Raw genomic sequence first — 24,444 nt, forward strand, 5'->3', positions numbered from 1 at the left:
GGTATATGCATATTTAATATATATTTCTGAGGAATATACACACAAGGAACAACCTGGTATTTGGCCTGAGCAGAACTGCCATTTGAAGAGACAAAACAAATCACAAACACTGGTTTCAGGATGTGGACCATATTTGACCTTTAATCTTGACGGGGGAAAAAAGACATTGCATTTGAAGCCATTTTATGGAAAAATTATTTACAAGGAGGACTCAGTCCTCACAAACATTGACATCACATTAGTAAAAAACAAAGACACGAGAGTTAAGGATTTGAAGTACTTCTGAACCTTAAAAACATGGTGTTCTGATATTCAAACTATCAAGATAAATATATTTATAATATTTATATTATATTTACAGAATACCTTAAATATACAGCGTCCGTCATGTATTCTATAAACAAATATAAATTACTTAGGCACACTTTTGTCTCAAACTATTTTTCAAAGGCCATCCTCTTGCTGTTTGAACTAGGTTAACCTGAACTTTCACTAAAAAAACATCGGTTCTTTGTTGCATCGTTACACCATCCAGAGTGGCTACACTGCTGCGAATCTCAGTAGTTGTTGGCCAGCAGTTAGGGTTTGTAATGTACACAACCATATTTTTTACAGCAGGACTCAAAGGTGGCTTGCCCTTGGATACAAGTGCAGTCCCAAGTTGACCTCTTGACTCCGAAACCCGCTCCTTTGCAGACTCCTCTATGCAGATTCTTGTTCTCAAGCGTCCACCTTATTGCTTACACTTACTCTTTTCTATAGCTTCTGCAAAAAGGAGGGAGCAAAGACCAGAGGGAGCAGGAGCAGGAGCTGGAGATGAGTTTGGGACACTGCCAAGCAACAGTTAGACAAGATGACAAGTATTCCCACACCTTTTTTTTAAAGGTAGACAGTCATATAAGGTTCAGAGACAACAAATAAGAAAGTAGCTACGATATCTACAAAGAATATACAGTACAAGTGAAATATACATCAATGATACGGACAACTAAACGCACGCAGAGGGGTGGAGGGGAAGAGCGGCCAGCCGGTATGGTCGGGCAGGGCTTACTATACAGTCAGTCTATAAGTCCGACTCGGGCATGTCCGGCATGTCGGCCATCAAATAACCAATACCGTAACGGCCGTTGGGTGCGGTGTCCGCATCTGGGCCACCACTGCCACTCTGCTTGCGGTAGATGCTGTTGCCGGGCATCGGCGAGGGTGCCTCGCTGGGCGACTTGCCTTGGATCAGGCTGGTGTCGTCATCCTCCCCCGGCCGGGCACTCTCCTTGATGATGCGACCCTTTTTGTAGGAGACGGTGGAAAGGCCGCTGGTGTTGTCATCGATTATGTTGAAGTAGCGAAGGCCGAAGACCACAGGCACTGGCATGATGGCCATCACCACCAGGGAGATGCAGACAACGATACCCCATGTAGGGAAGCGAAGGGTCTGCTCTTTGGCCTGGAAGGCAGACAGGAGAAACACAGCAAGTTGGTAATTGGTTTCATGACAGGTACTCTGGCCCAGTAACAGTGTATAGCGGAGGTGGTAAGCCACCCTGGTTGTTACACCTCATCTCGTGATCAATTTCTTCAGCAGATGACCTATGCTCTTTTCCCTGAGTGCTGCTGTTATATTCAGTCTATTAATTTGATTGATGATTTTAGCAGTAAGTAGTTTCTATTTCAGGCCTCAGTTACAAAATACTGCGCTGTAAAAATGAGAAACAATTGTTATTGACTAGACAATTGACAGAAAACTCATTTATTGAGGGAAAATGCTAAACATTCACTGGTTTCTGCTTCTCAAATGTGAGGATTTTTTGCTTTTCTCTATATCGTTTTTATATATCTATACCATATCTATACCAAAGTTAATATATTTGGGTGGTAAACTTTTGGCAATATGAAGATGTCATCTTGCGCTCTGGAAACTTGCAAAGGGCCATTTATTTTTTGATAAAATGTAATTTTATAGATTGATTCTCAAATAAAATTTTAGTTGCAGCCCTGCTCTCACCGCTTCATTTAAGGTATGTACTCGCGTTAAGAGACTGCAAAAACAATGACCAATCAGTCTGTTCACTCACGTAAGGTAAATTCATCTCATAGTGAGGCTTAGGTCAGCTGCAGATGAACCTAATCAGCTGCTTTGGTGAGCTGAAAAGTGTACACCTCACTGGACAAATTAAGGAGTGCATGCAGGGACACTGTCCCATTTGGCCTTTGCTCCACTTACTGAAGCTTTTAAAATGACCAGTTTTCTCTTGATGTGATCAAACAGGTGCTTGAATGTCTCTGTGGTAGACCGTACATCCTGTTGATTGTCTGAGGGTTAAAAGACGCCTGAACATGTGTTTATCAGTGAAAAATGTGCCTTTTCCCCTCTGTTTTTAGATACTTTCTCATTTACTTTGAACCCTTTAATTTGCTTTTAACTTGTTCCACAAAAGTGGGATAACTTCCACCCCCATTGATCCCTGGTCCCAGGAGAAAACCAGCCGGAGACGTTTACTCACCTCTTCCTGTATCCAGGCACTGTAGCTGGGCGGCGTCATGGTCAGCTGGATTAAGCTGCTGCATAGGAGCACCAGCAGCAGGATGGGCGTGATGTACTTCCACATGTAGTAGTAAAAACGGTACGGCGTAAAGCCCAGCATGTCCTTCAGGTCTTCAAAGAATCTGAGAGAGTGGCGGCAAGGCGGGGGTGAAAACAGAGCGACACAGCAGGGGGTGAGATCAGATGTTTGTGGTAATGACTTCATAATAGTTTAATATTTTTGCTTGACTGAACCTGATGGCCTTCAAATCATTTCATTCAAACAATGTATCCATTTATTGGTTCCAAAAATAGTGGCCTTGGAAGGCAAAGGATTTCTGTTAACTACCTAAAGTCACAACTTTCAAGAACTGCTTGAGGAATTACTCACAGCATGTAGAAATACGTGGACAAAACCTGCCATTGGTGCAGTAACCTTTTAAGGCTATGCAATTCATTATACTAGCTAGAAACACAGCTAAAACTCTAATAATAAAAATCAACTTAGAAATATATATACACATATAAATATAGGTTTTAATTATTTGACAAAAATATTTGAAACAAAACTGCCAGAAATGAAGAATACGTTTGTTGCTGCAGTTTTTGTTATTTTAAAAGTCTTCAGATCATCAAAATATATCTCAAACTATGGTTTTTCTTTGATTTTAATATTTCACTTATAAACTTGTAAAATTTGTGTTTAGAAATATTTTCATGTTTATGTTCAGCATCAACGTGAGGCATAACCTACTTACTTTTACAGCGATGAGCAATTCCTAAAAAGTTGAGACAATATGCAGATGATGATGTTGTGTACTTACTTATCAATCCCGTAGAACCATGCGATTGCCACGTTCTCCAGTACGACCACTATGAGCAAAGGCAAAGTAGCCGAGTAGTCGTCGAACATGGCCACATAGTAGTTCCCTGAGCGCTGAACAAACAGGAGACCAATGGAGAAGGCCAACACGCAGCATCCCACTGCAAGAGAGGAGCAGGTTATTTGCTGTATATACTTATAGATTTTTATAGAAAGGTTCACATTCAATGTTAGAAAAGCAGCAAAAGTCATTGTTCCACTAAGAAAAAAGTACTAAATGCATTAACCTTTGAGCGATACATGCATACATATAAGTTTTAAATGGAAACTGCATTACTGTGCATCTTAATAACTAACACAAGGGTTGATAACTACATACGTTTACATACTATATATAACATATTATATTTTATAGTCTATTCTCTTCTCTTTTTATGTTATATTGCTCTACATTTTACATTATGCTATATTACTACACTTCACCTCAGTACACTTCATGTACTATATTATATTATACTCTTTCATGTTAATGTTGCATTGACTTGCTTTTCATTCTATATTATACTTTTACTATTACATCTCTATATTATTCAGACAAAAACTACAGACTGGTGACAAGAAAAAAACTTCAATAAATGAGTGGAGAAACATAACAAATGCAGATGCTTCCACACAGTGCAAACAATTAACATCCAGTCAGGCTATGTGGCATGTATAAAAATGCTGAGTAGGCGCAGTTAATGCTGGTTATGGGGATATTATAGAAGGGCTGCAGGGTATAAACCCCCCTCATTACAAAGATGACTGCACATTTTTGAATTCACTGGTGCAAAAAAATATATTTACTGGTCTACTGAGAAGAGAAAATGTGATATGGTCAGATGAGTCCTCCTTCACCATATTCTTGACAAGTGGATGAGTGCACGTGTGTGGTGTACACCAAGATGAGGGTACAAGCCTGAATGTTTGCACCAACAGTGAGGGCTGTTTACATAAACTTATTGACTCTGCTGCTATTAATCTCTTGTGTAGCTTATATTAGTTTTATACACCTCTATTTACTACTCTTGCTTTCTGTACTTATTTATGTGCTGCTGCAACAACCAAATTTAAGTGTGCGACGAGTGGAGATAAACTGAGCTAAAATTAAGTATGTTTAAGTAGAGCAGGGCCCATTTAAAGTCACTTGAGTCAAACAGCCAGTATGATGGCCCACATATGCTCACTGCCTTGAGTTATCATTAATCAAACCTGTTATGTTGTTTCTTCTGGTGAAGCTATTTTCTGTGGGAAAAACCCTATTTTGGGGACTTGTATTCCTCTTTTGTCTCTGATTGGAGTGTAAAGGTATGTTGAATGTACTGTTATGTAATTTATTTGTTAATTTGCAAATTTATAAATATGAAAATATGTCAATTATTATTAGACAACCCATTCATCTTTGTTTTCTTTCAAGTTGAACTGTCTATTTCCTATTGCAGTTGCTTCCAGGGATTAAGTTAAACTAACCTCAACAGTCACATACAAGAAGTATGCACGCCATTTTTTGCAATCCTGCATCCACCCACTTTTGCAAGATTTCCTACCATTACCGCCTCCATAAATCCTGCACCCACAACATTTGTTGGGACCTGCACGACCCACAGGATCACAATTCCTTTCCAGAACACTACAAAAAGCTGGCTGTTTGAATTTCTCTAAGTATAAAAAACAGTACAATTACCCTCACTATCCAAAATGATTTAAAATGTGTTCCTTTAAACGATATTTCAGAGTGCTTCAGTCACCATTATAGAAAGAACGTGTATATTTGACCGTTGCATGAGTTAAAGGAGAGGTAGTTAGAGGTCTTTCTAACCTGTAAGAAATTCCTTGCGGACTTTGAAAGTGTCTATCAGCGGAGTGAGGATGCCCTCGATGGTGCCGAACATGCTGCCCAGGCCGAGGTTAACCAGCATGAGGAAGAACATGACGGACCAGAAGGGCGAGGCTGGGAAGTGGGTCATGGCCTCTGTGAAGGCAATGAAGGCCAAGCCTGTGCCTTGGACTGCCTGTTAGGGGGAGAGAAGAAGAAGAGCATTTATTTTACTCCAGTTGAGGTGGCCTTTATGTCTAATTCCTAGTTTTGTAAGTATAGCGAAACTCAACACTCTCATCTGTTTTACATTAAAATCCTCTCAGCAGTTCAGCAAGCATAATCCCTTCCCTTTCCTGGAAAGCTTTTATTATGAAACATTAACACAAATTGTTGGATTTTCACAGCAGTTGAATGAATCTAACTGGCAGGGGGCACGAGTATGGCATGACTATGTTGTTGTTCTGATGGAGTAAAAGGAATAGTTTAACCTTTTGGGAAATATAATTCTCTTTTTTAGAGTTAGAGACAATAATAGACAATAGAAATCTTAGTTCATGGTGACAGTAAGACTCCAGGCAGTCCCTGCACCTGTCCAAGAAATAGTCTGGTATAAACCCCCCCTGAATAACCACAATGTAATATTTTTACACTTAAGTTTTTGTACAGAATAAACAAATGAGATATAATAGGCAGGGTTTTGTTGTCTTTGGGCAGAGCCAGGCTAGCTGTTTCCCCTTGTTTCCAGTATTTGTGCTAAAATACAGTAATCTAAGCTAACCTGCTGCTAGTGGTGGCTATATATCTACAGTACAGATATTAGATTTGTATCAATCCTCTAATCAAACTCTCTGCCAAGTTTTTGTTTTTGTTTTTGCATGTACCTTATTGAGCTCGTCCTCAATGCTGCAGGATTCCAGTCCCAGTTGCTGGTACTCGTCCTCCTTCACCCCTTTGATGACCTCTATCATCTGATGGTAGTCATCAGCACTGACCTGACTAACCTGAGTGAGGTTAATGTGCTTGGGGATCAGTCTTTCGTCGATGCCATTCCCCAACAATGCCACAATCTTGTTGGTGTTCCTAAAAACAGAGAGAAGTTCTTTATTGTTAAACATCAGAAGACTTACGTCAGGCTTTCCATTGCAGCGTGACACATATGCAGTTTACAATGATAAATCCATGGGCTGGTAACCTGTAACCGTAACAAACTATATGTAACCCAAAAGAAGTGCTCCTTGGCCTTAGTACTGTAGGTAGTAAGCAGAACATGCTTACAATTTCAGCTTATGTGAAGCAGGTAAAGACACCTTTTAATAAATTTCTTACATTCCTAACAAAGGCTAAAAACAGTTAAAAAATGTTGAGAAATCCAACACTTGACAGACGTGCAGCTGTGTTAGTTTCTACACTGTGATTGGGCAATCGCTGTTCGGAGGTGATGAACTGAACATCATACTTCATCCTTTCAAGACAGCATGGTTTTTTTTTTCAACTTGCTGCCTTCTCTGTTTTTACAACATCTTAAGGATAAAAATAGCTACAGAGCCACTTCGCTTCTCAAACAGTCACAATTACCATTTAACTGTGACTTAGAGTCACACATAAACTACTAGATAAGCTCTTTGATGCAACAAAGTTGCAGTCTATAAATATCTCAATGTTGAGAGGAAGCTTGTACTCACAGTGCAACACATTTGCTGTTCATTATGTTGGCTTTGAAGCCAAGCACCGCAAACACCACCAGGGTGGCCAGCACAGAGGTGAAGAAATTGATTAAAGACACCAAGACGGCATCGAAGTGGCAGTTGTTGTCCCGCTTGTTGTAGCTGGAGAAGGCAATGACGCCACCAAAGCCGAGGCCCAGGGCGAAGAAGACCTGTGTAGCCGCCTCTCGCCACACCTTCGCCTCCAACATGATCTCCAACTGAAACAAAACAAAGGCAGATTTGGCTTAGTTGGTAACACAGTTTACCTTTACGGTTATCGCTGAAGGAAAATGGCTGTATTTGTTTTAATATAAGATATAGGTTTATGATTTGAGGTTGAAGACATTAACAAAGGATGATGGTTTTTTTTTATCTTGTATAAACAAGATAATTACAAACAAAACGAAAAATCTCTCAGGACTTTGGTGGCTTGGTATCTATTTACAACTGAGGAAAGCAAAATTATAAAATGTCAATGCACCTAAATGCAGACACAGCGCGTTTGGTGACCTCAGGGGCTTAAGGCTGAAAGTTGAAACGTTGATGAGTGTATGTCTACTAAGTTGCTTTAAAGATGCATCAATAATCCATTATCTCCATTTCATGTATTATTATTACTGTTTTATTTAAATAATTAAGATATAAACATTTATTTCTGTTTTTATTTAGCAAACTCTCAGTTTGTCATCTTGCCAAATGACAGGTGGCATCTTTTTCATTTTCACATACTAGTTTTCTATTACAAGGGTCTCAAACTGTTCTGACCACAAAACCAAAACACACACACACACACGCAGCGGCACTTTGATGTCTGCAGGTACACAGATGATGGTGGCAGAACGTGCCGTTTGAAGTCGCAACACGTCAGCCGACGAGTCTGAGCAGACACGCGAGACAGACCGACTCGGCTGGTTGGTTACATAAAGCCTCAGTAACCGCTGTTTCCATGGTGACATGATTCCACAGACTTAGGTGCCATTTGCCCGCTGCAGCCGAGGAGCCGGCCTATCACAGTGCAGACAGCTTTTTTTAAAACAGTGAGTGGATTCTATTTAACAGTGGCTGGTTGATGCAGAACGCCTCAATGCACACTCCTAATGCTCAGGATTCATTGCTACATTTCTTACAAATGGTGCTCAGTGAAGTAGAGATGAGACACATAATCAATTAATCAACAGACAGAAATTTAATAGGAAACTATTTTGATAATCAGTTCATCCTTTTAGTCATTTCTCAAATAAAAATGACAACTCCACTGATTCCAGCTTTGCAGGTGTGAGGATTTGATGCTTTTTTTGTCATGTACCATAATATACTTAATATCTTTATGTTTTGGACTCTTGGTCAGACAAAACAAGATATCTGAAGATGTCATCTTGGTCTCTGGCAAAATATAATATCTGCTTTCTAAAAAATAATATATAGTAATAGTATAGACATAACATAAACATAATAGTTGAAGACCTGCAATCAAAATATCCTTCCTATGAGTCCATACCTCTACAAAAAAACATTTTTCTCGGTGGCTTCACTTGACTCCAAACAACATCCATGCTCTGAATTGGTACTCAGAGAAATGCCGGCTTGAAACATGCATTACCTTGGGTGTGAACATGTGTCGAATCCCATCCACGGAGCCCTTAAGAAGCAGAGCCCGAACCAGGAAGCAGATCAGCACAACGTATGGGAACAGGGAGCTGAAGTACATCACCTGCAAACAAATAAAACACTGTTAAACGGCACCAAACGTTTGGAGTCAGCCTGTACTTCCATAAAATCACTCTGCATATATCTTATCACTCCTCTGAGCGTGGCACGCTGTGAAAAGACACAAAACTGTCAGGCGCAATGAATGCATGACTGAACCGGTAATTAGAGGCGAAACTTCAAGCAATAAGGACAAAATATGCTTCTAACTACCACAAGATGTCACATTATGTTCTCGTTCAGTGCCACTTTCTAGATCACAGGGGAGTACTCAAAAACCTTGGCTATGCTTAGTTCCTCTCTGAAAAATACTTAAAGACTAAAGAATAGTGTGTGTCTTTAGAAAACTGCATACATTAATTGATGTGATCTTACTGCCTTACTATTTTTTTAGTTTTGACTAAAGTTGATTATATTTCATTACGTTCTTAAACTCTTCTTCTGTGTGCCTTTGACAATGACAGTACATTTTCAAGCAGTGATGAATCATGAACACTGTAACCAATATCAGCAGGGTCCCAGGGCAGAACTGGTAGCTGCCTTTGCCTTTGTCTAATTAGACAGTGGGCCTCATGTCTTCGCTCTCCTTCCCTGTGTAGAGTAGGTGACACTTAAAAACTGAGAGGCCTGACTCAACCGCTGCACTGTAACACGTCAGTTTACAGGACTGGCAGTGGGGCGTGGCCTACACTTGGAGATGGTTTGGGGTTGAGTCATAAGCACAATTAGAGACATTGTGTATCCTACATGGTGGTTCATATGTAGCTCTAAAGGAGACAGTGTAATGTCTTCTCTAAGAGGGAAAGGTATAATTCACCCTAAAGCAGGATTCGTTGATATATGTGAAAGCATTAAGTTTAGCTTTTCTCAGCTGCAACATCTGTCAGCACTTTTCTGATTAAACCTCCCAGCATTGTGCTCTTGGTTAAGAACACAGTCGTGGCCTCGGTCAGCACAAAGCCAAAACAGGCTGTTTTTTTTTGTTGATAAGCAGGTATCTACAGCTTTGTCCTATCAAATAAATAGGGTCATGGTGGCAGATAGCAAGTGCTGCTTGCAAAGGTCATTTTCTGAGAACTGCACTGATATCTTGGATACAAAAAGTTAGGTGTCAAGACAGACACGTAATTAATGAGATTCTTTATACAAAATGTGTCAGTCAATGTAATCTAAAAGCCATTTAGTAAAATATTACATTTATTCAGGTATTATTATTATGTTATTTATATATATTTACAATTTATTTGGCATATAATTGGTCACTTTGAATGGTGTCACTATTATCTTACCAAATCCATGACAAGCCCCTTCTCTCCCCCATCATAAGCCAATGCCCCCACCCACACCACCACACTTGGCCCCTATTTACCACTCTCTTGACAATCAAGCCAAGCCAAAAGAGCGCGTATAACCATGGAAACCAGAACGGCCTGATCCCTTTCACGCCCACCCACACACACAAATAGGAGAGAAATGCAGATCGCAGTAGGGATATTCCTTGGAAAAGGCTTTTGTGAACATGGGTGGAGAGGGCATTAATATTCTTTTGTACTGCACAGCGCCGATTAAACTTCAAAGACACTTGGAGCTGGCCCCTTCGAGGGAAAGTTCATGCCCATTTCTACTCTGGCCAACTCAAAAGGCCATCCAGACACACCAGGTAGTTGGTGGAAGACCATCTGGCTCAAACTGTACAATTAACCAGTAGCTTGGGTGATTCTATTAGGCTGTTCACAAAAATGTGGGGATTTCTTTTTATAATAACCCAATATTTCTGTCTTTGTTTTAGCAATTGGTTTTATTTTCATGTCAGTGGAAGGACTTGAACATCATTTGTGCAAAACCACTCTGACAGAGTGGCAGTAGTGATTGTGGCAGCGATTGTGATCAGTGACGTTTCTCGCCAGGCAGCAGCATGTGGCAGACAGGGGAAATGAACCATTGGGTTCAGGCTAAGATTAAAGCAGCTCTGTTCTTGAAGGCGCATCCATCTTGTTTTGTCTGTGGCTGCTGTGGTGAATGCCGCGCACAGGGCGAAGGCTCAGAGGAGCCAAGCAAACAGCAGACAGCTGTTGGGATAAGACTTGAGCTAAGGACAATTCTGGATCAAAGGTGGGGAAACTCATTTAGCTGGTGGCAACCATGTTTCCCACACAATTACAAAAAACTGTGGTCACAGTCAAATATTAGGGCTGTACATACTAGCTTGTTACTTTCTGCAAATGCAAAACTTTTCACCTAAAATGTTGTTTGGCCAAATGTTTAATACTTATATCTAAGACCATATCCTTAAAGCTGCATACTTTGTTTAGTGGGTTTGGCAGAGCTTTTGTGTTGGAAACAGTTGCCTACAACAGTACATTAATACAGCCTGAGACTGAACCATAGAGAAAATGTGCTGTAAAACCAAAATAATGAGCTAAAAGAGGCTAAAAAGCCCAATAGAGCTGCAGAGTTGTGTGTTAATTCTCCATGACTGTGGTAAAATTACAAAGACTAATTTCATTGAGATAAATTTGATCAAATCCTCTAAGACCTTACTGTATTGCAGACAAAAAATGTGATTACTGAAATATAGATGTATTAATTTTGAGCAAAGCCCAGGCTTGACATAAGACATCAGAAGGAGGGGTAATACCAAAATCAAATGATTTGCCCATCAAAGCTTATTCTGGGAAGATTAAAACGTGTGACCATTTTTCCAATTAGCACAAGCTTGACTGTGACCTTAGAAGCACACTGGCTAATGCTTGTCATGTGATATGAGAAAGTGTGGATAGAAAAGATCACCTGTGAAAAGAGAGGAGCGGGGTGAGTTTGCAAGCAAACGGCAACCTTTAGCCAGTGGGCTAATCCTTCCGGATGCTAGTCACGCTATTGTCAGCTTTGCTACACTACTGTAAGATAAAATAAGCTGATCCAGAAATCCCACAAGAGATCACATGAGCTCCCAGGGTTCTCATATCTGAGAATCATTAAAAACAAACTGTCAAGTCACATTACAGTAGCCACTCTGCAGTGCCCAGGCAGTTTGCACTCTATAAGTTTCTATCTTATAGTGATTTAAGTATGTGTGAGCGGATGTTCCAAACTTGGCAAGAAATGGCCTTTTGTTTCTGTCACTGTTCCCCATTTTCCAGGGTACAAGAGTTATATCTGAGTAGTTATGTAGGCCAAGCTGCCAGCATTGCAGGGTAGCTGTAGTAAGCAACTTCCTTTGTTATCTTCCTCTCAGACTGTCTTCTCTCCTGCCGCCTTCCCCGCTTGATAAAATATCTTTTCGGCAATTATTTTAACTAGGAGAAACCTCAAGTTGTACAACAGATGCAGAAACTACAGAGAAATAAAAACTGCTACCAAATCCTCCTTACCTTCCCAGAAGACTGGATTCCCTTGATCATGGCGAGGCAAACCATGGACCAGGCAGCCAGCAGGCACAAGGTCATCCTCCAGTTGAGTCCTCCACCCTCAGAGATGCTGTTAGAGATGTTCAGGGCCTCGCGGTACCAGTAGTAGGTAGTGGCCGAGCTCTTCTCACACTCCGGCACCACATCTATGGACAAATTGTCAAAACTCAGCCTTGTCTTTACTAAAATTGACTGTAGTGAGGACGGGAGTTAAATGTCAGACTGTGGACATAGCCAATGAATTGTGAATGTGTCTGATTGTGGCTTACATGTACTGGTCTTGTTCTTGACGAGCGGACACTCATGCCATGGCAGAGGTTGCTGGAAGGACTGGGAGAAATAGAAGAGGCTCCAGCTGATGATGACATTGTAGTAGAGGGCCACGAAGAAGCACACCTACAGGCAAGAGAGGAGACTTCAGACACACAAAACTAAAACAGATATCCAACATCAACTCTTAAGCTGTATTAATCTTAATGTAAGATATTGTGTATGTATTCAGGGCCTGGATTTTTCCCTTACAACAAGAGGAGACTTTATTTTCTTAATGAAGTATACCTTTGAAAACTGAGGAACTGTCCTTTCCCTCTTTGCCTTGTTCAGGCATCCATGAATGACCAATGTACAAACAAATAGTGCCAACTACATCACTTCCTGTATTACACCAGATATGCCATGAAGTGGTTTCAGGTTCCAATTAGGTTTCGTTTTAAGCCTTTCATTTTAAAATGAAATATCTAATCATTTAATTTGCCATTATTTATTTGTAGTCTCAAATGTTTTTCATCATAGAAATATTCTGAAAACATTATGTAATTAAATCTTTTATTGCAAGTACCTTATATTTCATTCATTACAGTAGCATAATGATTGTTTACTATTCTTATTCTTGTTTCAACTATGTTGTTTTACTAGTGCATGTGTCATAAAAATGTTGATGTAGACTCACCACACAGCTAGCGAAGCCGATGCCCCCCAGCCGAGGGCTGATGTAGTTCCACACCCCAATGCTGCCCCTGCGGATCCGCTGTCCCACGGCGAGCTCCAGGAAGAACAGCGGGATGCCAATCAATATCAGCAGGATGAGATAGGGCACCAGGTACGCTCCTGCCAGTCAGAACAATACGGGAAGCAAGTTAAACTGAGGAGATGCAAGGAAGGGAAACTGTGTCGTCAGATAACTGTGAGGTGACACCATTTCCTTAAAGCAGCACATAATCACATGGCACCACACACTCACATACAATCATCACAGAAGCCTCCTAAACTTTAACTATACTTCTATCTAATATCCCCCTGATGGTGATACATTTGCCTCAAAGCGCATAAAAACACACCGCAGCCTCTTAAACAGCATCTGTCTCGTTATCTCCCTTACACACACACACACAGACACACACACACACACACACACAAATAAACTATACACACACTGAAGTCTAAAATTACCTAAATTACAGTGGGATTACTTCGATCACATTGCAGAGATGGCATTCCTCTCTATAAAGGTTTCAGGGTGAATGACTAACATTACACAGGCTGTAATAGTGTGGTGCAATAAAATACAGGGGGGCACATCTCTTGTGACAGTCAGAGTACTTGTGAGCAGCAAGACTACCAGGCACATGACGGCTGGAAAAGAACGAGAGAACCTAAAACTCTTTGTTTAGAAGAAATTGCCAGCGGTTAGAAGTGTTCAGTGCTAAAATAATGCGCCTTTTATTTTCTTGGGACATATAGGGAAAAGCAAGGTATACACAGTGCAGTGGGGAGGTTTTTCTGTCCCTCACGTGAAATGAAAGTTCCTGTGTGTGTGCTGAAATTGTCAGGACCCTCAAACACAGAAACTATTATTTCAAAACTGCACAACCACTATAGGAAAACCAGCCAATCCTCCGCCCATGGGTTAAACCACACCGTTGGTGCTAACGCTGGTGGGACGACACACTGTAATGTTTGCTATGAGTCACTGATGACAGCGTCAAAACTTCCGCCATGGGAAGTGTATTGATTTTACGAGGAGTTTCATCCCCGTTTCAACAGAGTGTATTGTTTCATCTGGCATTCACATCCTTTCCAGAGTCCTGCTGTCCCTCCAGGGTTCGGCTTGGATGGGAGTGGTCACAGACAGGAGACGGGAAGTAAATGTGCGTGGGTGTGTTTATCTGTTGTTTTAAGCGTGTGTGTGTTTGTGTATGTACAGTATGCTAACTGGTGTCTAATATTAAAACATCTAATTCTGGTTCACTGAGTACACAGTTCATTCTGGGAGGAGGCTTTCACATCAGTCTGCATCAAAACCCCCTCTGGTTTCCATTGTCTTTTTAAACCCTCGACAGTCTCCCTTGGACATTTGAACACTTTGATGGGACTTTGAGAAAGCAAACAATCTGATAAGAGTGCATTTAATCTTTTCTCAAAATAGTTTCCCAGTTCTCCTCACACATGAGAGTGAAACAGCTGGTTTATCCAGTCTAAGTCTCATCCAGACAAGTCACATTCCCATGTTTTTTGGCAGCACCGCGGCAACAAAGCAATGACATTCTGTATGCATGTACTATGACTCAACAGTACATTTTGTATGGAATAGAGGCTAAATGAAATGAATAACCAAACACAGGATGATGCCCAGAGGTTTCAGACCAGATGTGTTACTGAGTTACACTATCTCTGTTTCTAAAACTGTAGATGCAAGCTCTGGTGTTGACAGAATGCACATGTCTATAAATTAAAATGTAGACACTGCCACTGGGTGCAAAAAAAGAAACAGGTTCACTGAGAGCAATGGTCTCTTTTCAAGGAACACCCAGATCATATTCACACAGTTACATATTCATACCTGGAAGCTGCCACAGTCTGATCTACGGGTCACTGGGGTTAAGGGTCTTGCTTAAGGGAACCTCGGTGGTGGTAATAAGGGAGGGCTAGCGCTGCTTTTTAACTTAACGAGGGGTTAAACCCACAACCTTCCAGTCACAAACTCCCTAAGAAAGAAGTGACATTTCTTCAGCTTGGCGAAAGAAATAAACCTTAATCAGACTTAAGGTCTATTTCTGTCCCGAGTTAACCCCTCAGGCAAAAAATTAACTAACATTTAAGGCCACAAAGAGGGGCACTTGGGTCACTAAAAGTAGAAATACAAAATTAAAAAAGACTAAGCACCTACAGCCACACTAGCAGTTCTGTGAGGCTTTGTGTAGGTACAGCAGCAGTGGAAACAGTTAACATTTGACACCATAGATGAAAAATATCCTGTCTAAAGGTAAGAATGTTTGCAGCCTTTTCAAAATGCAGTTACCTTAAAACAACTTTAGCCTTCCACTCAGTAAGGCTATTAAAGATACTGCTACGTGGGTTGTGTTTAAAAAATATACGATATTTTAAGTAAACTGAATAAAATTTAAATATAAATATAAAAAAGATTTACACGGTTGGTCGGACAAAACAAGCAATTTGAGTATGATGTCGCTTTAGGGTTTGGGAAATTGAACTGGCTAATTGAACAATTAATGGATAAAATCTAATGAAAAATTGAAGACTGAAAATAATCAACTGCAATCTACAAGGCCGCTTTGTACTCTCCAAACAGCCATGAAGACACATGTACTGTATGATCACAGCACATGATACACATATAACGTAGGTTCGTGGTGTGGGAGGATAATAGACGCAGATAAAGCACAGAAACATACAAAAACACACTCACAGACATACAAACTTGCCCCATTTAATCTAAGTACAGTTGAACACAGCAGGGTGACCAGAGCTGTTTAAAACAGACCTGAAAACATGACAGAACCTACACACACAGACACACACACACACACACACACACACACACACACACACACACACACACACACACACACACAAACACACACAGCTACTCTGCCAAGCTAACCATCCTGACTTGCCATTGTCAGTTTTCCCAAGACAGAATATGACATCTTGAACTGTTTGTGTACCGTTGAAATAACCAATCCCACCTGAGATTACATAACACACAATAATAACACATAATCCATAAACAAAAGTAGCAGCTGCTGATACTAGGGCTGGGCAATGTGGTTGAATCTATCTATCACAATGATAATATTTCACAATACGGATATATATTAAAAATTTATGCAAAATCACATTATGCAATAACTGTACACTCTGCAACAGACAAAACTCCTCAAATATGTAAACGTTTTAATAACTCAATTAGTTAATAACCACTGATTTGTAATTTTGTAAAATGTGATATCACAATATGATCATATATCATCACGATATTCCACTGAAAGTCAATAAATTATGTTATTATTATAGCCAAGCCCTACTGCATACCGCATACTTTGCATGTTAGTAAACTTGTAATTATACTATAATAACAATTTATGTCATAAGGAGATTATGAGATTATAAGAGTCAAGAGACAGCAGGTTATAAACATTGGTTTTAAACAACCTATTTTATATCTGGCTATTTAAAAATGCAGGGATTTCCTTTTAACTTTTCTTTACCAGGGTTGTTTTCCTTTCATGCTAAGGTTTTTTTGGGGGGGATTTTTTCTTGTCTTCTTAGCGAGTTGGACTGTAACAGGATCCACTGCTGTTGCGGTTCAATCATAATAGGCTATTATAATAAACTTGACTTGGATCAAGAGTTTCTATCCTGTCTGGACAACCTGTCTGAGACGGTTTCATTTAATCAGCTTTCTTGAGTCAGTGGCTTTACATTCTCTCTAGGTGGGAAGTGCAACACTGTGTCACCTTCTCGGGGCACGTACACACATACACATCAGAGTATAAACCCCTGCGGTGAGTCCTCATCATAACACTGAGGGGACAGAGTCAAGTAGTGCATGCGCTCATTTCAAGGCATTGTGGGAAATTAGATTTTGATTGCAGCGGGGTTGAGTGTTGTTATTATTAGAGCGATAGAGCTGCTCTCGGTAATATTTGCTGCATGTTGACAGTAGTGTTCCGAGGATATATATTTGGTTTAGCTATTGTTTTTTAGTGAACTGTTGCAGACCGCACACTGACAGAGACACAGACGGTCACATGACACTCATGTCAATCCTGAAGGTCACTGAACAGTCTGGTTTTGACAGACGAACACAAAATAGGGAGCGACGTCTGTTTCTCCATCTTTCACGCACTGCACAAAACCTGCATCTGTTTGGTACATGTTGATTCTAGATCTGCATCTCAGGACTAATCATGATGAGTCTTTTTAGTGTCCCAGAGTTGTAACCTGATGATTGATTTAGACATTTTGGAGGAGTTTGGTGGAGCTTTCTTACAATAGTATTCCTAAACAAGCACTTGTTAGACATACACGTTCACTTTAACATTTATAGATGTTGATACATGACCCTGCACCTGCACTGTATAAATACTGTGTTATGATAAAAGCACTACGATTATTTTGTGAAATTGGGATCCAGTTCGTAAACTGAAAAAAGTAAAAAGAGGCAGACTACATTTCTGGTATCTGAGAGTATGGAAAATCCCTAAAGTTTAGATTTAGATATCTGACAATGTGTCAACATTGCAAAAAAAAAGTCAGATGGGGGAAAAAAAACCTCCCAGAGTAATCAGATGCTCGGACAGTTTTTAGACAAATCTCCAGGTTATTTTAACTTTTTTTGGAAGAGAAAACAAAGACAGATGTTAAAAGTATTACCTAAACTGTTCAAATGTCACAGTTTACAGATTAACTACTCTAGTTGTACATGCACAGTTTTTCTGTGCAATAAGCCATTATTACCGCCATTTTGGGTGGGTTTTACCTTCAAATAAAATAAGGAAAATCTGTTAATCGATGTTATCACGTTTCCAAATTAAGCAATTACTGCGTAAAATGCCATCGTAAGTGCTAGAAATGATGAAACTATGAAAGTCATACACACAGTTGAATCCTTGTGAACAAAATCCTAAATAGATTATTAAAATGTTTATTTTGACTCATTTATAAATTTTGTTTCAATTAAATATGGACCATTTGTTTCCCATGTTAGTAAATAAAGTCACCCATTGATACTGAAACTGTGTCTATTCCTGACTATCATCATGGTGATGTTTTTCCACATTGCCCACTCGGTGGCCCACAGTGAAACTTGAAGCAAGGACTGCTGACAGTAACTCACCCCCTCCGTTCTTCTGACACAGGTAGGGGAACCTCCAGACGTTGCCCAGGCCTACAGAGAAGCCAACCTGGGCCAGGATGTACTGGAGCTTGCTGTTCCAGGCTGGGCGCTCCTCCTCCTCACCATCCGAGCCCCCTTCCTCCACATCACACTCTTTCCCTTCCCCTTCATGGTTGTTGACGATCAGCGAGCTTTTCTTGAAGGAATCGTCACAGGCGTCCTCGTTGGAAAGCAGGTCTTTGACAGACTCTGTGACATCGTCGTCAAGCTCTCTCTTGACGGCCTTGCTGTTTTTGGGCATTTGATAAAGCAAACAAGGGGCGAGGGATGGAACGTCTTTTTGGTCGGTGGGCTGGAAAGGCAAGGCCGGCGTCTGTGAAAGTCACTTGTTGGAACTTTGATTGTGCAAAGCTGCAAGTTTGAATGTTTATAGGATTGGTTGATGAGGAAGTTGTTCAGGCCTATTTCTTCATTATCACCAGATGTCTGTGGGACAGAAGAGGAGATAATAGAAGTGAAAACTCTTGTGTCACTGCTTTATCATTGAGGAAAAACACATTTGATGAGTTGCTGCTAAGAGTCAAGTCATCAGTTTAGGTTTAGGTTTTACCTAAAATTAACTTTGCATAATCGAAACCTTCTAACTTTGGCAAATGAAGATGAGAAATGGAAACTCTACCCTTTTACATTAGACAAAAGTGACATGAAGAAATTAAATGTAACGTTCTATGTTTATGTCTGATTTTAATCACACACATCACACACAGAAAATCACTTTTGCACTCACTACTTATTCCACACCCTCTTATCTGACTGTGAAAAAGTCGATACAAAGAATTACTGCTTTATCCGGGGGATTTCTCACATGGAAGTCACATGGCTGGCGGGGCAGCAACATCTATAAATACGGATCATCTTATTGTTATGTCAGTGTTTTGACAAAAAAAAAGGGGGCTGGGGAAATTAGCCTGGTTGTGGACAGTGACAGGTCGAGGTATGGAGACTATCGCGTTTCCAGCCTCCTGAATAATTGAAGGGAGGAGGCCATTTGCATACGAACCCAAACACTCCTTTTCTCCTCCGCAGCTCCCTGTGCCGGGGGAAAGCCATCGATTATGAAAGGGATATCAATTTCCAAAACAAAAGCACGACTAGGAGCAGACACAGGGTTATGTCTCGTTTTGTCCCGTAAAAGACGCAGCCATCATTCAATCCCATTTATAGCACACGTTTTACTACAGGCAGCATTGGGGAAGATGCAAGGGTGTGGACACTGTCCACCCAAAGGCGGATTTAGGTGCGCAACATCCCCTCATTGTAAATTACAGCATCCTATAGGGCGTCTTGGTATTTTTTTTTTTTTCCACATATGTGACCTCAATTATTTCCCTATAAACTCATCACCGGGGCAAAATATCCAGGAAATATTCCGACGCGACCATGCTGCAGAAACACAGCCTCCCGCCTCTCACCGAGCAGAGGATTAAGTGATTAATAGATTTCCTTTACCGCTTCCAGATTAGCCTGGTTTGTATGAGGCAAAGGCCGTCGTTTCATAATCCAGTGAACGCAACATAGCAGCCACAAGGACCACTGATGCTGAGTAACCTTCACTGCAGCTATTATGGAGGCTGTGATAGGAAATGGCATTGCAGTTTATTCTAAGGTTTTGTGTGCGTTGAGGCTGAGGATGACTGAGAGCACAAAGACAACAAGGATTTTTTTCCTCCACATGACTCAGGGATGATGAGTCAAAAACGGGGCCGATGGTTCAGAATGAGGAAAAATATGGGATGGAGAAAATCATTAAAACATTTTTTAAAATAAGCCACACCGGTGCCATGTGGTTCATTGTTCCACCCGGGCACAATCTGTTCTCTGAGGAATGCGCATAAATTAATGTCCTCCCTCCCGCCCAGTCTTCATGACATCCATGTGAAGTGTTTCATCATTCACTGGCCCGCCACATCCTCCTGCGCACTGGTACCTCAGACACACACAGCCCCACACACACACACACACATACACACACAGCCTCATCATGCCATGCCTTTATCATTAACAGACCCCATCGGGGATGCTGTATTGGGTACTCACCAGTGTGGAATAACAGTCGTCCTTTTCTGAAATTCTGCGTCTCAAGGAATGAAATTGTGAGAGCACATGCACGGGGGAGACATAGCTTCGATGTGAACCAGTCCGGCCGGTGTGCTGTTCACACTGTGCGGTGACTTCTTTAACTGTCAGCCAGATTCAACGAGAGTTTAAAAGGGGCGCTGGCAATCCGATGCTCCTAGGATGGATACATTTTTTACTTCTTATCCATGACACAGCTCACTGCATACAAGTTGTAAATATCTGTTACTTGACACTGCATGTCTTACGTGTTAGCAAAATTAAGATTTAAGAGGAATTTAGCGTCTTTGTATGGTGAAACACCCCTTTATTACACTTGGTACACTCCACTACTATGAGGAAAAGGGGCTGGCTCACGGATGAAGGCAATGTGCCTCTGTTTATAAATGCTCATTTCCTTCACTGGATATTTATTAATTTGGACATTATGTCGATTTATTTTTATTATGTCTTGTCATATGGGAACCAGACTGTATTTAAGATTTTGACACTTAAACGTCGAGGGTTTTAATCAGGGTGGGCATTTTGCGCCTCACCCATCCACGCAACCTTGGACGCTATTGCCAAGTATAAAAAAAACACAAGGAGACAAATTTTATTTTCCAAATCAGTAAGAAAAAAAAAAATCCTTTAAACATCGGTCATCCTGTATATTTCAAACATATTTAGATAATGCAACAGTTAATTATGATCATGTCTTAGGCCTATAAATAAAATTTTATAGCCAAAATAAAGCTAAAAAAAAATAAATGTCTGAATATTTTAAATGAATATCATAAATAATCTGATCTAATCTTAAAAGTACAATATTTTGTTCATGTGATCTGACTCGTATTATTAAGCTGTATAATACATCAATTAAATAAAGTAAAGGTATACAGTAGCCTCAGCTTGTAAGAGACATGACCACATTTTCCTTTAACACGTGTTAATAAAAAAAAAATAGGGTCGGGTTTTTACAGCATGGTATTGTTACTCTTACCAAGGTAAAGTATCTGAATGCATCTTTAACCACTGCAGTGGACCAGTGTTGAAATATTACAGCAGGAAATTAACTATAAAGAACAACTTGAGTACCAAAGACACAATGTTGGTGCTTGTTGGATTATTTATTTTATTATTTCATGACTTTCAGCCTACAATTTTGACAATTGACACAAGAGTGAAATTAGATGAATATTTTCCCAGTATGTTAGAATCAGTGGAGGGATGGGTCCACCTTCTCTTTGTTAAAATGAACTCTATAATACAGATGAACTGTTTTCATGTGAACAACAATCTAACAACTGGATTATGCAAACTGCACCATCAGTTTCTTTACTTTGGGTTGTGAGAAGTGCGCTAACTATTAAGTTACACACAGAACAGCTTTGGTTGAGGTTATGACCAAGGCACAACTATGTCTAAAGTGTCTTAAGAGAGAATTTGAAAGAACTTGAGCTAAAACCTTACACTATTTGGTATGACTCAAAAACTAAAGCTGGGTCGTCCACCTTCCCATCACATCGCAGTTTCAGGGTCAGACCTCTTTTGTTCCACCTTCACATAATCCTTCTGTAATGGAAAACTGTCTTCATTTAAATTTGTGTGCATTTTCATTTCATCAGAATTTAAGGAAACACTTGGTGCTGATCAGCAGCATTGGTGCTGAAACTTGGTTTGAAATCCTGAAGGAAATATACTGTATATATTGTACCCTCTTTGGATAACAGAAGCAGTAGTAATAAGAGGCGACCTGTATCTAACAACATAACACGTAACATTTTAGTGGATGCCAGTATGAAGGCAATAACAAAAAACTGATATCAAACCAAACCTCTCAGACCTAAAAATGAATGGGCATCTTATATATTTATGATGAAAAGCTGATGCAGACCTTTCACAGAATATGGTACAAATTACTCATCTTTACTGCAAACAATGAGCCCACTCTCATCATGCTTTAAATCTAAGGACAATATGGACAAAAAGACAGCAGGAAAGATCTGCTTGATTTTTCTGGCAAATTCATGAAGATGGAATTTATGCAAGTGAGACCAAAACCACCCATGTCTCTGTCCTGACTTGCCCCAACACTTGTTATGATATCCACCCAAAGTGTTTCAGGTGCATTGAGGACATTGTCACAAAAATCTCACATTAGTGATCAGGAGGCCCTCCCCTGGCCAAATGTTTGTGTGCGAGTGTGTGTTTGATGCTAACACAAATCCTATTACTTCCAGTTCACAGCCTTTATCGCTGCTTATTACAACTCTCCTCTGTTGAAGGATGGAGAGTACCTCAGACACGTGTGTTGTATATCTCTGTGCTCCTGACATCAACAAAGCCCGTCGTCCTCATTGAACAAACTGTCCAAGATATTGCCTGTTCACAGCAGTTTTCCCTCTCTGCAGGAGCTCAGTGAGAGCAGCCTCAGTAGCAGGCTTATTGATTGCTGCTAATGGCCTCCATCTCATCAGCAGGGCAGCACAGAAACCCTGAGAGCAGTGAAAGATAACCAATGCTCCTGTTAATTCAATTAGTGCATTTATATATTTTGTTTGGCTGATGACTGTAGTTCACTTATAAATCATTTAGGTACCTGCCACCACCCGTTCTAAAACCAAGAGAGGTATTATCATTGCATAATCACCATCTGTTCAGAGAGTACTGTGGATTAGTGTTGAACACTACACATTAAAGCTGTAATTTGGTTGTTCTTGTCCTCCTTAGCCCCTTTCAAAGTCTGTTTCACCAAATAACCTCCTATAGTCGGCTCCTAGGTTGAAGTTGTGTCAATATGTTGTGTGTGAACAGTGTGAAAGGTGTGTTTGTACAACCTGTATGAGATGAATAAGAGACAACAAGACTAAGAGACTGAAGTCATGCAACTCTGTGGCACAATGACTAAAATGTTAAGGAGAGGAAATAATAATTATTATAATAATTTGAAGTGCCATAACAAGTCATCCTGAGGGGACATGCCTGTGTGAACCAAATGTGATGGCAATCCATCCAGCAGTTTTTAAGATATTTCACTCTGAACCTCAAATGTTGGTAGAGGAAAAGTCAGGAATTCATGCGATTATGTGTTATGGTGATTATGGGTGATTTAGGGTTTTTGTGGTCAGGGATTTTGTCAAGTCATAAAGCAGCTGCTGAGAAGAGCAGCCAGCAGGTTTGGCTAATATGATAGCAGTAGTTTAAGGTGATTATGAACATTTCTCGATGGCACAGAGGCTTCAGGGACAGAAGACAGACAGTTCACAGCTCAATCTATGTAGCTAATTCCCTATCTCTCTCTCCCCTCATTTCCTGTTATCTCTGCACTGTTGGCTGTCAAATAAAGACTGCATATGAAAGGTTCTGGTCAGTAAAATTTAACAAATGATGATGACAATGATGAATATCTCTATTTCTTTCATATTATTTTATTCTGGAAATTCACTGCTGAAACTAAACTCTCTTTGTCTTCTCTCTTAGAGACGGTGGTTTTAAAACACATAATGGAGTGTAAATGCTCCTCTCACCTGAGTTTCATTTTCCAGCACTAAAATACTCCAGAAGCTTATTTCCATTACTCATTTTCTTCTAAAATGAAACGACAGCACGACAACACTGAGAGTTTCAGTTGTGATGTATGTGAGCTCTTATATTGCATCATCATATCCTGTTACTATCTTGAACAAACACTACAGGCTACAGATGGATTGAGCAGATGTTTCTGTCATCTGTAGACCAATCAAATGATAGTTACATTTATTAATGTAATATTTTAAGATAAGAAAGTGCCTCTTGTTTTACTTTTCTGAAGGTCACACTCTTAGATAGGAGCCATTATCATGACTCCACACGCACAGACTATGTCAGGGATGTTCCCGACTAAGGATGTGTATGTTTCTGTGTGTGTGTGTGTGTGTGTGTGTGTGTGTGTGTGTGTGTGTGTTCTTTATGTATCTTTATGGGAATCAGCTCTTTCTCCGAGGAATCAATGATGTCACTGTCTGGCTGGAAGAATGCGTCCTTCTTCACAGAGTATGATGATAAGTAGGATGACTTTGTCCACGAGACAGACTGACTGTGCGGCGTGCTGCGTGGCAGCCATGTCTGAAAACATCACTTTGCTTAAAGCATACTAAAGAGGATGATAAAAAACATCTCATCCCTT

The 24,444-nt window shown here is 40.3% G+C and overlaps 1 protein-coding gene across 1 annotated transcript; it reads right to left on the minus strand.

Moving 5' to 3' along the window:
* Window positions 1-113: 113 nt before the first annotated feature.
* slc6a15 (solute carrier family 6 member 15) lies at window positions 114-20,407 on the minus strand. The gene is made up of 12 exons (XM_051382896.1): window positions 20,259-20,407; window positions 18,162-18,647; window positions 12,972-13,129; window positions 12,292-12,418; window positions 11,987-12,168; window positions 8,509-8,619; window positions 6,885-7,126; window positions 6,084-6,282; window positions 5,203-5,395; window positions 3,346-3,505; window positions 2,502-2,664; window positions 114-1,444 (listed from the first exon to the last, which is right to left on the minus strand). The coding sequence occupies exons 2-12, from the start codon at window positions 18,460-18,462 to the stop codon at window positions 1,064-1,066; spliced, it is 2,217 nt and encodes a 738-aa protein (XP_051238856.1). The 5' UTR covers window positions 18,463-18,647; window positions 20,259-20,407; the 3' UTR covers window positions 114-1,063.
* Window positions 20,408-24,444: the final 4,037 nt, after the last annotated feature.

This window comes from Dicentrarchus labrax, unplaced genomic scaffold (assembly GCF_905237075.1).
Source record: "Dicentrarchus labrax unplaced genomic scaffold, dlabrax2021, whole genome shotgun sequence".
Lineage (NCBI taxonomy): Eukaryota > Metazoa > Chordata > Actinopteri > Moronidae > Dicentrarchus > Dicentrarchus labrax.

What these genes read in the sequence shown, in the direction of transcription:
- slc6a15 (XM_051382896.1), bottom strand. Translation starts at nt 18,462, where the DNA reads ATGCCCAAAAACAGCAAGGCCGTCAAGAGAGAGCTTGACGACGATGTC. An exon ending in TCGGCTTCGCTAGCTGTGTG is followed by an intron (nt 12,419 to 12,971) that starts GTGAGTCTACAT and finishes TCTTGCCTGTAG; the next exon opens with GTGTGCTTCTTCGTGGCCCT. An exon ending in TTGAGGACGAGCTCAATAAG is followed by an intron (nt 5,396 to 6,083) that starts GTACATGCAAAA and finishes TCCCCCTAACAG; the next exon opens with GCAGTCCAAGGCACAGGCTT.